At 40.7% G+C, this 16,011-nt stretch overlaps 1 protein-coding gene across 1 annotated transcript; it reads left to right on the forward strand.

Annotated features, from left to right (window-relative positions):
* The first annotated feature begins 8,152 nt into the window (after window positions 1-8,152).
* LOC119061451 (putative tripartite motif-containing protein 64B) lies at window positions 8,153-14,472 on the forward strand. The gene is made up of 5 exons (XM_037162003.2): window positions 8,153-8,563; window positions 9,123-9,218; window positions 10,303-10,546; window positions 12,762-12,848; window positions 13,982-14,472. Exons 1-5 carry the CDS (start codon window positions 8,153-8,155, stop codon window positions 14,470-14,472), a joined length of 1,329 nt encoding a protein of 442 aa, XP_037017898.2.
* The last annotated feature ends 1,539 nt before the right edge of the window (window positions 14,473-16,011 follow it).

The following is a 16,011-nucleotide window of genomic DNA, read 5'->3' on the forward strand; positions in this document are numbered from 1 at the left end:
ACAGGACCCCCTTTCCCTGGATTCAGAGCATTAGTGAGGTTTCTTTCCTCATCATTTTTCTCCTCCTGTGATTTACTATTAGGGAGGGGTTCTGAGATTTCTTTCTTCTTCCAGAATCATATAAAGGACAATGGACGAAGGTCTCCTCTTCTCTTAACTACTTCCAGCTGGACATGGATGTCATTCCACCTACCCTTGGGTCAGGGGTACCCTGAAAGAGAAGGGGGGGGTGCAGCACGGAGGGAGTCCTTCATGCAAGGGGAACACTTTACCGGGTCCTGGTCAGTTGGCTGTCACCAGGAAGTCGCAGGCTTGGTGTCCAAAGGCTAGCGTTACTGGACCGTTGGCTTTCTGGTCATGTCATATTCTGGAGGTGACAGATTAGGCAAGAAATTGGAAGCACAATGAAATCATAACTATTAAATGACAAAGGCAGGGACTTCAGTAAAGAATGCCTTATCTAAAGAAAGGTATACAAGACATGCTATACCTATCTAAGACTCTTGTGGTCCACTATGCTTCACTCAGGCTGAGGGGAATACATTAGGATTTCCCTCCTTTCAGATTTCTGAGCTCTTTCTGTCCAAGCTATCAAAGCAGAAAAGGGAAAATCAGTTCTAAAGTGAAGCCCACAGACCGCCCCAACCCTTTATCAACCTAGCTACTTAGTTGAATCAAACCATTGAGTCTCAGGAGGGCGATGACAAAGATGGGCCCCTTAAGTGAGGACTATATTGTAAATAATCATCCATAGGCATACGCAGGTTATAGGCATATACCCTATGAAAACAGAAGAACACACAGGTTAATTCACATAATAATCCCCAAACCAGTCTCTGTGTCTGTGAGACTGTCTTTTGGGATGACATCCTGCAATGACATTTAACAGTGGCAATTTGACAGGTCTTTTGCACCTGTAAATTGTACATCGGTGACATTACAAATGTAGTTTCAACTCTTAAGTGAAAATAAACTTTTAAGACAGTTAGCTGTGCCATTATGATTCCCAATATTGAATATAGTGATTTTTTCCCTTGAACTACAGTTTTTCTCCTTATGATGACCCTCACTTTTATTACAGGGACTACTTTGGGTCCTGCTTTTGATTCTGACTGTTCATTTGCATAAACACACCAAGAGCAGCCTGGATCACTTCTGATCCTTAAGTCTGCTTTCCTGGAACTCACACAGGGAACCTTCAGATTGACTTCTCAGTCCACCTCTCGGGGCGCAGAAGCAGAGCCACACATCTACCATCTGGCTTTACCTGTACCAGTTGTTTCACTCAAATCTTTGAGCCTCCATTGTGCCTATTGGTTCCTTCTTAGCCGTCTTTCAGGAAAGCAACCTTCATTCCTTCCCTGGAAATGCTGGCTGGAAATGCACAGCCAACCAGTGTATCAGGCTTTTCTCATGGGCTTTTGCTAGCTTCACAGATCAATCCCAGTTCCTCTGAGCTCTATGGTAACAACCAGAACCCATACATGCCTCCTTCAGCTGTGACATTCCAGTCAAAGTCCTGGTTAACGAAACCACTATTAATGACTGGTCTTATTGGTTTTATGCAAAGAAATATTATGCCATTATTTATTCCTTAAGAATGCCAAATTCTGGAGGGATCAGGTAGGGAGAAAAATACAAAGCTTGAAGGAAAATCTTTCTCCTTCTAATACCCATCAAGATGCATCTTCATGCCTTACAGCTTCTATTACTAACACCACATAATTTCTTTCTGAAACTTTCACATCTCCATTTATTTTTATAACTTCCCACAGACTTTCTGCAATACTCACAAACCTTCTATAGCCTTTTTACCTATCCAGATTTATCCATAATTCACTTTTAATCTTTGTTCCTTTTCCACACTGTGAAAGACTACTTAAATTCAGTATGTGGCAGCTAAAAGTCCCTAGCACTATAGGCATCTTCTACAAAAAGTCCCTAGATTTGCTGGGACATTTTCACCTTTCTGAAGCTTAGACCTTGCAAACACCCTATAAATCAGATGGTCAGCTTTGAACCTCAGTTCATGACCTCCAAAACTAGAGCTATTCCTTTCAGAACCAGTTACACGGAGAACCTGACTGCTGCAGTGTCCACACAGCAGCAGCATACAGCTCATAATCTGAAAAGAAGCCTTAGCCAGTTCTAAGATGGTGACGCCCATGAATGCTCTGTCCTCCATGGTGGGGCATTCATGTGGCTCATCTGTTTTACCCAAAATGGTAGCCCCACGACTCTGGTACTGCCCACCTGTGTTGGCAGCCCCAAGTCTCTTGCTCCAGTCTCCAGAGCAAAGGAGGCCCTGGAGGCCCCGAAGCCCCTGGTGCAGCAGGTGAGCAGAGCCCACTCGCAGAGGCTGTGAATTTGTGGTGGAGACTTCTCCCACTTGCAGGGTGGGAGAAGCCATAGTGGGCCTCACCTCTCCAAAAGGCAATGTCACCAGGGGAGTTGCTGCTGTCTGGGGTTCCCCTGCATCCACTCTGAGGATGGGAGGAGGCCCCTCCAAAGACCAACCCACACAGGGCACAGCCCAAAGGGCTAGGGGCACTCCCAATTCCAAGCAGCGCCAGCTGCAGCAAATCAGTCCAAGGCAGTCCAGCCTCCCGGTGGAACCCAGCCAGAGCTTCCCCAAGAGTCTGGTCCACATGCTCCACCTTTCCCAAGCTATGGGGTCAGCACGTAGTGTGCCCATCCAGCCCCGACCTCTGCCCCTTCTTCAAGGACACCTGGACCCCTGTCCCAGCCAGCAGCTGGAACAGCTGGCAAGGGCCTTCCCAGCACCCATCCTGGGCCAGTGTGGCTGAAAGGAGGCCACCCACACACTGCAGCAACACTGGGTCAGTCTCCCTCCTGGTGAACAACTCCGGATCTCTGGCCAGGCCCCATCTGAGGGGATTGGGAGAGCCTCTGAAGCCCTGTGACAGTCTAGTCTGGGTCCAAGCCAGCTAGGCTGAGGACTGTAGGCACCTGTAACCCTGGTCTTTGTCGCCTGTCAGTGGGCTCCTTCTTTTTCCTTTTCAGAGCGGATACAGAGCAAAATCCAAAATATGGAGTTCTGAAACAACACGCAGGTAGAGGCACTCTCTTCACCAATGCACCCACTGGTGCCTCGCAAAGACATGCTCCTTCAGGCCCAATGTCATGGCAGAGACATGCTGCTCTATCTCAGGCTGAAGCACTCGTCAGCCCCAATTAACCCTTCCTGGGTCCCGGGTGGCAAAGGCATTCTCCCCAACTGGGTACAGGCAACCTTTCCTAGGTCTTACAATACAGGTTTCTGATCAGAAACGCAGCCACATGTGAGAAATTTGCTCTTCTCCCACGAAACCAGAAAACAAGTAGTTGAGGTTTCCTTTACTCCATGTTTAAAACTTTCACATCCTTTATACATATTTCTACTTATCTAGATTTATCTATCATTGTTTTTACTCTTGGTTCCTCTGCTTAGGCAATCTGGTGGCTCCCTGCTCCCGGGAAGTATCTGGTTTCCTAAAGGACCCACTGTCAGGGCTCCAGGGCGGGCCCAGGAGGTCTTCACAACTCGCTGCTGGCTCAGTGAAGGGGGCTCGGCTGGGGTAGCCCTGCTTGTCTCCTTGGCGACCTGTTTAGTAGCACCAGGTACAAGGGGCCATGAGGGCCTCAGCTGCCTCCCACCCCTCCAGCAGGGGGGTCACTCTTGCTCCCTAGGTTTTTCAGTGGAGCCACAAACACAGTCACTCCTACAAACACACAGACAAACATCCAAGAGTTTATGCAGTCCTGCCCGAGTAGGACTGCCCAGGTGGGGAAACATTGCCCCTTCCAGATGGCCAATTAATTGGCTTCCAGAGGACTTAGGGCTAATTGCCTGCCTGAGAGGTGATCATTCTCTCCTTCCACCACAAGGGGTGGACTGATCTCAGGCTCTGGTTCCCGGGGCACTTATGGATTGGTGCCTTCTCAGGTTCAAATAGTTCCAGTCCGCATCCCGCCTGCCCAGGATGATTTCCACGAGCCTAGGGGGTCTGGGACCGAATTCACCAGGGCGTGCACTTGCCCCTTCGCCCCTGGGCTCCCTCTGGGTCACTCCCCTGTCTCCCTCTCACCTCAAGCAAAAAGGCCTGCTTGCTTGAGTGTCGATTCCCAGTCAGGGAACCAAATGTTACAGAAAACAACTCAGGAGCTTTCTGGTGTACAAAGTGAAAGTTTATTTTACTTGCGGACCTGGAAGAGTCAGTTTCCAAATTCTGGGCACTCAGCAGCAGGGGAGCAGTTATTTTTATAGAGCCAGGGAGGGTCTGTCCTTCGGACCCTTACTTGTGGCACAAAAGCAGGAGGCACTTTACAGAAGCAGAAGGAGCAGAGCATTATCTCTGGCATGTAGACGATACATAGTCCAGAGACATCAAAAGAGGCATTTGGCCTCTTTGGGCCAAAACAAGCCACCGACCTGCAAAAACAAATCACTCTCTAGTCACTGTGTTGTGTCTTAAAATGGCTACCAATTTCCCCCAACAATAGAACTGTAATGGTGTCACAACTTATATTTAAATCCTTTATCCGCCTTGAATTTATTTCTGTGTATGGTGTAAATTGGCACTTGAGTTTCATTTTTTTTGCATGTAGCTGGCCAACACCATTTGTTGAAGAGGCTATTTTTGCTCCGTTTTATGCTGCTTCCCCTTTCATCGAATATTAATTGACCAAAGAGACTTGGGTTTCTTTCTGGGTGCTCTATTCTGTTCCATTGGTCCTTGTGCCTGTTTTTATGCCAGTACCAGACTGTTTTGATTACAATGGCCTTGTAATACATTTTGATATCAGGTCTTGTGATCCTTCCTACTTTGCTCTTCTTTCTCAAAATTGTAGCTGCTATTCAGAGTCATTTTGGTTCCATGTAAATTTTTGAAGTGTTTGTTGTATATGTGTGAAATATGCCTTTGGTACTTTAATAAATATTGCATTGAATCTGTAAATTGGTTTGGGTAGTATGAACATTTTGATGTTGTTAATTCTTCCAGTCCATGAACATAGTATATGTTTCCATTTGTGTGTATCTTCCTTAATTTCTTTCTTCAGTGTTGTATAGTTTTCTGAGTACAGGCCTTTTACTTCCTTGGTTAGGTTTATGCATAGGACTTTTATTTTTCTTTTTGCCATATCAAATGGGATTTGTTTCCTGATTTCTGTTTCTGCTGTTTCATTGTTGGCATACAAAAATGCCTTGATTTCTGAATATTGACTTTGTATCCTGCTGTTTTACCAAGTTTATTTATTAGGTCAAGCAGTTTTTTGGCAGAGTCTATAAGATGTTCTGTTTACACTATCATGTCATCTGCATAGAATGACAGTTTTGTTTTCCTCTTTTCCAATTTGGATATCTTTTATTTCTTGTTCTTGCCTGATTGATGTGGCTAGGACTTCCAATGTTATGCTGAATAGAAGTGGTGTAAGGGGAGAAACTCACCTTTTTCCTGATCTTACTTGGGAGAGTTTTTAGGTTTTGCCCATTGAGTATGATGTTGGCTGTAGGTCTCTCATAATTGGCCTTTATTCTATTGAGGAATGCTCCCTCTATTTCCACTTTGCTAAGTGTTTTTATCATAAATGGGTTCTGTACCTTATCAAATGCTTTTCTTGCATCTATTGATGTGATCATGTGATTTTTGTCTTTGCTTTTGTTTACGTGATATATTACATTTATTGATTTGTGAATATTGAACCATCCCTGCATCCCTGGGATGAATCCCTCTTGCTAATAGTGTATGTTTTTTTAATGTATTGCTGGATTCGGTTTGCCAATATTTTGTTGAGGATTTTAATGTCTATGTCCATCAGCAATATTTGCCAGAAGTTTTCTTTCTTTGTTGTGTCTTTATCTGGTTTTGGGATTAGGATGATACTGCCTTCACAAAATGAGTTTGGGAGTCTTCCTTCTTCTTGGATTTTGGGGAATAGTCTGTAAAGGAGAGGGGTTAACTATTCCCTAAATGCTTTGTAAAATTCTTCTGTGAAACCATCCAGTCCAGGACTTTTGTGTATCAGAAGTTTTTGGTTACTGCTTCAGTTTCATCAGCTGTTATTGGTCTGTTCGGGCTTTCTGCTTGTTTTTCATTGAGTTTTTGAAGATTATATTTTTCTCGAAAGTTGTCCATTTCATCTAGGATTCCACATTTCTTGCAGAGCTAGTTTGGTGGGGGTGTATTCTTTTAGACTTCTTTTGTCTGGGAAGCTCCTTATTTGGCCTTCCATTTTAATTGAGAACCTTGCTAGATAGTGTTGCTTGCATACCTTTAGTTTTCATTACTTGGACTATTTCTTGCCATTCTCTTCTGGCTTGGAGCATTTCCATTGGGAAGTCAGCTGCTAATCTTATTGGTGAACCCTTGTAATTTTCTTCCCATTTCTCTCTTGCTGCCTTAAAGATTCTCTCTTTGTCTTGGAATTTTGCCATTTTAATTATGATGTGTCTTGAAGTGAGCCTCTTTGGGTTCCCCTTGATTAGGTCTCTGTGTTTCCTGGATTAGTGTGAGTTTCTCTCATCAAATCGGGGAAGTTTTTCATCATTACTTTTTCAAATAGATTTTCTATTTCTTCTCTTCTTCTTCTGGTATCCCTCTTATACGAATATTGCTACATTTCATGTTGTCTTGCGGCTCTCTTAACACCTGTTTAATTTTTATGGGTCTCTTTTATTTTTCTTGTTCTATCTGGATGTTTCTTTCTACATTTTTTCTCCAACTTGTTGATTTGATCCTTTCCTCCATCAAGCCTGCTTATAAAACTTTCTAATGTGTTTTTTATTTCTGAGATTTTATTGTTCATTTCTTCCTGGTTTTAGTATATAGTTTCTATTTCCTTTTTCATGCTGATGTAGTTCTCAATCAGTTCGTGGTAGTTTTCTGTGAGTTCCTTGAGCATCTGTATAATCATTCATTTGAATTCTATATCTGATTGTTTGGTTACCTCCATTTCTTTCAGCTCTTTTAGTGGGGAGTCTTCCATTCCTTTTGAGATCTTGTTCTTTTTTTGTCTCCTCATTTTAGATGACTCTTTTTGTTTCTGTGCTTCCTGATGTTTCACTTAGCTAACTGTCTTTGGAGGGTGAACTTCTCTGGTAGGAATTCTATGAGATTCAGTGGTATGATCTCTGGTCTCCTTGTGTGGACATTCTAGGTTTGGCCTTTCTTCTGTTTGTGTGGGCTCTCTTGTTGTACTTGGGCTTTTTTCTTTTGGTGGTTCCTTTCTTGGTGGTTTTTCTCTTCCAGCAGGAAAACTGATGTTTGTAGCTCCCACCTATTCTTGTGCATGAGCAGAGGCAGGGGGAAGGCAAAACAGGTTAAGACAGCAGAAGAGTATTTTATGGGATTTAGAATTCCAGCAAGTAGAGAAGAAATAGGAGATTCTTTGGATAAATATAGCTTTAACTGTGATATTTCACCCAATGAGCCACTTTTTTAAATGGTGAAAGAGAGGTAAGACTCTTGTTAGAGGGGAAGATGATTGTGCACTGAATCCAGAAAACAGTGCTTGTGCCAGATTAGATGATGAGATATAGTGAGATTAATGTATAGAAAGTAGGTGTAGTATAAGAGAGAAAAGAGTTAACCACAACAATAATAATGATTATGATTAAATGAAGTGGGCTAACAAAATGGAGGGTTGCTGTGTAGTATGTACAATTGTATGCAACAACAATTATTTACAACAGTACAGAGGTTTTTCCATCTTCTGTAATTATTTACAGTAGTAAGTAGGTTTTGCAATGTCTTCTGTACAACTTCTCCAAACTTAATATAAGCTTGGATTCCAATGGTTGTTGTCCCTGTTCCTCAGAAGATCCGCCAGGGCATAGGGAGAGCTGGGTTTCACTCCCATCCACCTCACCGCCATCTTCCTCCCTGCATTTGAGATCATTGTTTATTTTAAACAAAGAAAGATGCTGAGGACACTCTTGTCTCAGTTTTTCACTTTTATCAGGAAAATATCAAACCTGTCTAGACTTAGTAGGTCTAGGTTTGTACAGGAAGTAAGTTAATGGGTAAATCAGGTTCCCATTTAGCAGGTAGATAGAACTCAAGTAGGCATATCTTTATCCAAAACCTTTTCTTTCCTCATATGGGAAACAAAATGACTTTCTATTTTCTTTCTTATTTTAACTTTCAGAAACATGGATTCAGATACCTCATCAGCCTTTCAGAATAATCTCACCTGCTCCATCTGTACGAATTACTTCCTAGACCCTGTAACCATAGACTGCGGGCACAGCTTTTGCCGTCTCTGCCTGTACCTCTGCTGGGAGGAGGCCCAAACACCAAGATGCTGCCCCCAGTGCAGAGGAGTCTCAGAGAAGCCAGATTTCAAAACCAACATTGCACTAAAGAACCTGGCTTCCATTGCCAGAGAAGCCAGAGCTAACTACATCAAGAGCTCTGAGGAGCAGATCTGTGTGGCACACAAAGAAGCAAAGGGGCTCTTCTGCAAGGATGAGAAGGGCCTGCTCTGCACACTCTGCTCTGAATCCCCAGAGCATGCGGCTCACAGCCACAGTCCAATACAGTGGTCTGCTGAGGAGTACAGGGTAGGTGCAATGTGATAGGTATAAGCTCCAAAATGAGAGAGAAAGATGAAAATGATGATAAGGAAGGGGAAGACAATGGATATAGTGGAGATGGTACTGTTTCTATGTAAATTCCAAATTACCAGTGTAACTGGGCAATGCTATTAACCAACTTGTGCACTATAATCAAAGTAGTGTTGAGCCTTTACTAAAGTACATTGCATTCAAACTACTGTCTAAGTATGTAGAATTGGTGCAGTTGTGGGGAGGGTGGCCAGCACCAGGAACAGTGGCTTCTGATGCAAATTGTACCTGTTTATAGTCACAATATGTGAAAATCTGGTTGCCAATTTATTAATAAATGAATGTTACCTGCAGGGTACCTCCAAACTTTTTATTGTATGTTTCTGTCACCTCTGATATTCCAAATATTTGAATCAAATTTAATGAATATGGAAAAAAACAGACCTCTCCATTTTATTTCAGGGTGACTTTTCCCAGGAACTGCCTTTAACCATAAATAAGGCAATAACATTTACAATATCATTTTTTGTCACTTAAGCTTATGGTTATTTTGCAGGAGCAACTTCTAAAGAGAATGAACTCTTTATGGAACATGACTCAAGAAATGAAAAACAAACTGAAGCAGGAAGCTAGCAAAACCAAGTCATTAAAGGTACGAATACATGTTCTGTTTAATTTTATATTTTTATGCAGGTTGAGAAAGGCTGGTTTAGACTTTTAGGCAAATTCAGGCTACCAGTTACAGGATAATGGTTTACCCTTTGAAAAGGCAGTGGGTTTTAGTAATATATCAGTAAACACATATGTACCAGCCAAAAAATACATAATCAGCCTACAGAAACTACTGTAAGGAATATGAACACAGTTGGCCCTTGGACAAGAAAAGGGCTGGCAATCAATTATCCACGTATAACTTTGAACTCTTTCAAAATTTCCTCATTTTTTCTTATCTGCAAGGCATTGCTTTAGCATGCATAAATACCAAATTTCAAGGATGTTCACGTCTTTTATATAAAATGGTATAAATTAATGCATACAGTTGGCCAACTGCATTCATGGGTTTCCCATCTTAGATAAAAAATATCATCTTTGACATGCTATGGCCTGAATCCATGGATAGGAAACTCACAGATACAGGCAGTCAGCTGTGCATTTATTAAAACAAAATCAGAGTATTAGTGGGCCCTCACAGTTCAAACATATGTTCATGGGTCAACTGTGTATGTGGTGAGCATATTCCCTATACAATTTTCAAGCTTTGATAAATCTTTCAGAAACTGGGTGAAAAACAACAACATATTAAGTTTGACTCCAAAGGACAGGAGAAAAATAAAGCAGTACATAGAGTAAAGAGTAGAGAATTTTACAAAATAAGTATGATATGGCATATACTTCAATATTGTTAAATATGTAGAAAAAGCACACAAAAGAACAAGAGAGAAAGAAGGTAACAGGGAGGAAATAATTACTAGAGTAAGAACCTTAAAGAAGCATCACAGAGAGAGAGCCTGGGGCCCTTTGGAGGGATTAATTTAACAGCAAAAAAAAAAAAAAAAAAGACTGAGATCAAAAGGTCAGTATAGACAGAAGGACTAGCAAATACTCAAGACACTTGGAGGCATGAGGCAGAAAGTTCATCAAGTTCTTTTTTTGATGAGTCTGAGGGAATATTTCAAGTTTGAAGTTTTCTACTGAGAGTGGAGACAGGTAATGTCTTTGTTCCACTATCTGTGCAGGACTACATGGCCAGTAGGAGGGTGATGATCAAAGCTGAATATCAGAAGATGCATCTGTTTCTCTGTGAGGAGGAGGGACTCCATCTGAACACAATGGAGAGAGAAGCAAAGGAGATCTTCCAACAACTCAAGGAGAGCGAACTCAGGATGACCCAGCAGAAAGAAAGCCTGAAAGGAATGTTGAGAGAGCTGACTGACATGTGCCACAAGCCTAACGTGAAGCTGCTTCAGGTGAGGAGGGAGGGTCGATCCTCAGAGACAGGAATCCTCTTCTGGGCAATGTTGGCCTAATATTGAAATGTTGCCTGCATATAGGATACCATTACCCTCAGCTAAGCATTAATGCCCCTTGGCTCCCATGATCAAGCCAGTCCAGTCAGTCACTTATTTACTCATATCCTTTTAACAATGATTTAAGTATAATCCAAAGTAATATCTACTCAGAGAGTGTTCAAAATCGGTCAGTCTCTGACCAGGGAACATGAACTTTGCTGTGGTAATTCTCTATTTGTGTTCCCATAATCCACTGTCACTCTCTGCTATCCACACAAAAGCAACCTGCTAAAGACATTGAAGTTTTGCCCTTTTTGTAGGAAACATTTATAGAACGTGGTAATCAATTTTAAAGCTCTCTTTGTTTTTCATCTGGTTCACTGTTTTGCTTTAATTGTTATTATAAGTGGTCGGATCTTTCCTTGGGAATAAGATGGGGCAATGAGTGACACTGGGAACCTAGAACTTGCTGCATTCTCTCACTTTCTGCCTGAACTCCTACCACCCTTAGTGCACCCTGAGGAAACTCAGCATGTTTTAGTGTAATTTCTGTTATTAAGATATCCTCTGGCCCTGCCTGGTGTAGGTCAGTGGATTGAGTGTAGGCCTGCCAACAAAGGGTTGCCAGTTCGATTCCCAATCAGGGCATAAGCCTGGGTTTTGAGCCAGATCCCCAGTAGTTGGTGCTCAAGAGCCAAGCACACATTGATGTTTCTCTCCCTCTCTTTCTCCTTCCCTTCCCCTCTCTGTCCTTAAAAAAAAAAAAAAAAAGAATAGGAAAAAATTCCTTACTAAAAGAAACTCTGAAAACTATTAAAACATACTAGAAAAGGCCTAAATGCCAGGACTCATATGTTTATCTTCTCTTTTTGTTTGTTTTGCAGGATTTGGGAAATATATTGGAAAGGTGAGTTTATACTGATTACTTCTAAAAAATCATTGTCTTCTTGATGAAGTGGGTGTACAATTTTTGAGCTATAAAAATTGGCCTCTGTGGCTATTTTCCATTTTGTTAAAAAAAATAACAAAGCCCCAAAGCACTCTTCTCTCAGAAGTTTCTTCCTTATGAGACTGAATTACAACACACCTAAAAACCATCTGACCTTCTGGGCTTTGTTCTAGTCACTCACTGCCATCCTCTCCAAACAACACAGTAAAAGTTTCTAAAAGTATTTTTGTAAGGTATTAGGAAGATGAAAGGTGAAAAGGACAGGAAGAGAGAGTTTCCTATGAGTAGGATAGGAGAGGGGGGCCTTGCTTTTGTTCCCAGGTGTAGCAATAACTCAGCCTGTTCCATCACTGCATGTCCCTCCTTGTACTTAGCACTTCACAAGGGAGTGACTTCTTGGTGCCCTCAGGAAGTGCTACCTTCAGGAGCAGGACTTTGAGGGTAGAGTTTTTTACCTGCTTGACAAAAAATAAAAAAGAACAAAGATGTCTGACTCTGTAGATATTTCCCTTATGGACACTGAATGTTTCATTGGTAAATAGCATGTTTTGCTGTGTATAATGCTCTTCCATGTACAGTGCATACCCATGTTTTTTGCCCAAACTTTCAGAAAAAAAATTTTTGTTTTATTTTTTTTAAATCACTTATTTATTTATTTATACTTAGAAACAAAACAACTTATCATTTTCCAAGGTATTATTTTGCATATGGCTATTGTCATTGCTTTATAGAGTTACACTTCTAGTATATGAGCATAAATAAAAGAGTTAAAGACATTTATATAGATACAGAATTAGTACTATCCCTGTACAATGAGCATCTTTATTTTTCCCTCAATGCTTTGGGCAAAAAAGTGTGCATTATACTTGGAAAAATACAGTACTTGCAGACTCAAGTCTCACAGGCTTTTCCTGAATTTTCTGCTCTCTGTAAGATACCCAAGAGTCTTGCATTCTCTGAGGTGGAGTAGAGGGAGGAAATGATTCTCAATTTTAGAAATGAAATAATTATCTGGAAAAAATAGGAAGGTTGAAATTTGATATAATTTAAATTTATTTTTAAAAAGTAACATTTTATATATGACCAATGGGTGAAATACAATGTATTCCCAATTAACTCAGAATGGGAGGAACCTGGTGAAATATCTTGGATAACAAGCTGTGATTTTTGTAATGATTGTGGGATTAACCTTTGGCCCTAAATCCCTCCACTGTCATTCTTTACAGAACTGAACCAGTGCAGATGCAAAAGCCTCAGCCAGTGAATCCAGAGCTCACTTTATGTCACGTCACTGGAATCCCAGATATGCTGAACACCTTCAGAGGTAAGAGTCAGCCCTTTGGCATCAGGCCTCCATTTCTTTTGTGGCTCTTCAGACTGAGTCTTCTGTTTTAATGACGTATATTTTTTCTGACATGAAGGTAGTTTGTGACTTTCCAAAACTGATATCTTCCTCCTGTCTAGTCATATCACAATGACCAAGGCTGAACTTTGCAATTTATAGAATATTGAAAATAGGAAGCAAGATACCTTTTTAAATTACATTTGATGTAGACCTTGAAGAACACTAGAAGAGTAGGCAAAGAGCGATGACATTGGTCACGCGGTTATGAAGAAATAGAATATTTAGTTCTCAGAGTAACAATCAATATTATACTTTATTCAGGCTCAATTATTCTTGAAATTTTAAATATGCATTGATGTTTTTAATCTGTTGTATATTGCAAGTGTATTTATCATTCATTGCACAAAAATATTTGTGCAATTATTCATGAGATCGGAGAGTCCTAAAAATAACTGAACTTGTCATAAGCATGATAATTTTAATGCTGTTAGATCAATTTCAAAACCACTGGCAGGAGAAGGATCTGTGAGCATGGCCCCACCACACCAGGGCCCCCCTGGACTGCAGGTCTAGTCCCCAAGGGCTGAAATCAGGATCAGACTGAATGTGAGGTCTAAACAGATCATGTAAAGCCAGAACATCCTCCTCGGGCACATCTAATTTATCTATAATGCAAATTTCTCTCCAATAATTCGATTCTTAAATATGTAACAGGTGTGACTTACATTCCAATAAGTACCCTCAAATAGTAAATTGCTATCTATTTATTAAACAATATCAAGGACAATTAGCAGAAAAAGAGATTTCTAAAGTGACAGAAAAGGTTTAGGTGTGACCTGAAACAAACTATCTGGGGACTGAGATTAAATCACTGCTTTACAAGGTTTGCAATATACGCAAATGGATTTTGGCTGGCTGTGTTATTTTTTGTATAATTTAAAGGATATCTATGCTGTAGAGGTAGGGATAACTTTTGTTCTTGGTAGAGGAGCCAGTCTCAACTCCCTTTACTGTCTTTATTTTGTATTTCCTTAGAGAGGGGCAAATGAAGAGACTGTCTCTCAAAGCATAGAAATTCCTTTCACTGACCTGATTTTTTGCCTCTTTTGCAGTGGACAATGTTCTGAGTGCAGAAACCATCAGTCGCTGTATTAGCCTAACTAACGGTGTTAGTGTGATGTTTGGAGGTGACCGTGACAGCGCATCCAGAGAGCCCCAGAGAGTGCAGAGTTTTGCAGCATGGGGAACTCATACCTTCACCTCTGGTAGACATTACTGGGAAGTGGATATGATGAAGCACTCGATGTGGATTCTGGGAGTCTGTAAAGATTCCCTGATGAGTGATACTGATATTATTGTTGATTACGAAGAAGCTTCTCTTCTATTTTCTAGGAAAGTGAATGATCATTATTGTCTCTCCACTAACTGCCCACCCTTCATTCAGTATGTGAAAAGGCCTCTGGGTAAGATTGGAGTGTTTTTGGATTATGACAATGGAACAGTGAGCTTCTATGATGCTTCAAACAGTTCCCTCATATGTAGTTTAGTTTCTTCTCCCTTTTCTTCCTCTCTGAAGCCTTTCTTATGCTTTGATTCTCCATGAGAAGTTAAGTTTTGGCCATTTATTTGATACAGTTTCACGTCTAAGGAAACTATTTTTATGAAATCTCCTGTGAGGCAGCAGGTTGATATCTGAGTGTCTCAGAGCATATTGTAACTTCAGGACACATAACTATTGTATGTTTCCAACATGGCATAACCACATTGAATGTATAAATGTATTTATTAAATTTTTTAATAAAATGTTTACAATGGAGAAATTCCTAGAATATAGTCAATGGCTCAATGGCATTTTTTCAACTGACAGCTGTATTATGAGAAGTTATAGAACATGTCACCCACCACATCTCAGCTAATATGATCATTTTTACAGGATGTCATCTCTGACCCTACAGACCACTGTAGTTCCTCTTAATCCAAACTCTCTGAGCACACTATACCATGTCCTCATAATAGTCAGCAAACTTTCATCAAATTGGTAGATGCTTATTACCACTAGACTGAAAATTGTAAGAGTAGGATGTATTAGTTACTATTTCCACTACCCACTGCTGTACTCATGATACAGGGTGCAGCCAAGAGGGGGTCACAAATGGGGATTTTGAATGGGGTCCAGAACTCAAGGTGTTTAGGAACTATTGGAAAGATATATGAGATATCCTGACCCCTTCCCACCCAACAGGTGTGAGTTGGGGGAAGGGACACATGGAGCAGGAACATGCAGAGCTGTTTTGTACAGCCACAGCTTTGCAGCTAATCCATGGCATGGTCATTTAACATATCTATCACATATAGATGGTCATGCATAAACCTCAGACTTCGCAGACCATCAAACAGCCTGATAATTGCAATTGGTTATTTCACTAGTGAAGGAAATGTCCACTGTGAAGAAAAGAGTATATTGTAGTCAAAATCAGTGTTAAAAATAAAATTGTCTATGAGAAAAAGCATCTCTCTCCCTAGTGTCTCACTGGGAAGAGAACATTCCAACATTATTAGAAAATCAGTTCTGAATAGAAAATATTGAATTCGAGTGATGCAAACAATATCTCCTGGAGACACAAATATCTAAATATAATAGGAAAAAATCTTCCTAAAAATCAGAGATGATAAAGGAGAAGGAGGTTATGTTTACTGCTGACTGGTTACTTTTCATGACACCTGAAAAGCTGGACACCTGGGCAATGCCACCAAGTCCATAGCAATAAAACTTATCTCTATCACTCCTTCTTGAAGGACAAAAAGAATTTTAGGCTAAATAAAGGGAGATTACTTTTCCAGGATATGATAATATTCCAGTTAATTAAGCAAGTTATCACTAAAGAAAAAATCTAAAAGCCTTCTTAGAAGTGAATTTGTACTAATTGTCTGCCTCTGATGACTGGTTCCACCTGAGAACTTCCTCTTCCTCTTCCTGACATATTGACCCTCCAGGTTCAGGTTTACCATGGACCTCTATGCATGGCCTCGCCAACCACCAATTTCCTTTATTGTTATTATTCATAAAATCTTCATATCTGCATTTAGGTTTTGTTACACTTATGATTATTTCTGATCACAGCCATTATAATCAGAAATCCAC

Source organism: Artibeus jamaicensis, unplaced genomic scaffold, assembly GCF_021234435.1.
Source record: "Artibeus jamaicensis isolate MK-2021 breed Jamaican fruit bat unplaced genomic scaffold, CSHL_Jam_final contig_64, whole genome shotgun sequence".
Classification (NCBI taxonomy): Eukaryota; Metazoa; Chordata; class Mammalia; order Chiroptera; family Phyllostomidae; genus Artibeus; species Artibeus jamaicensis.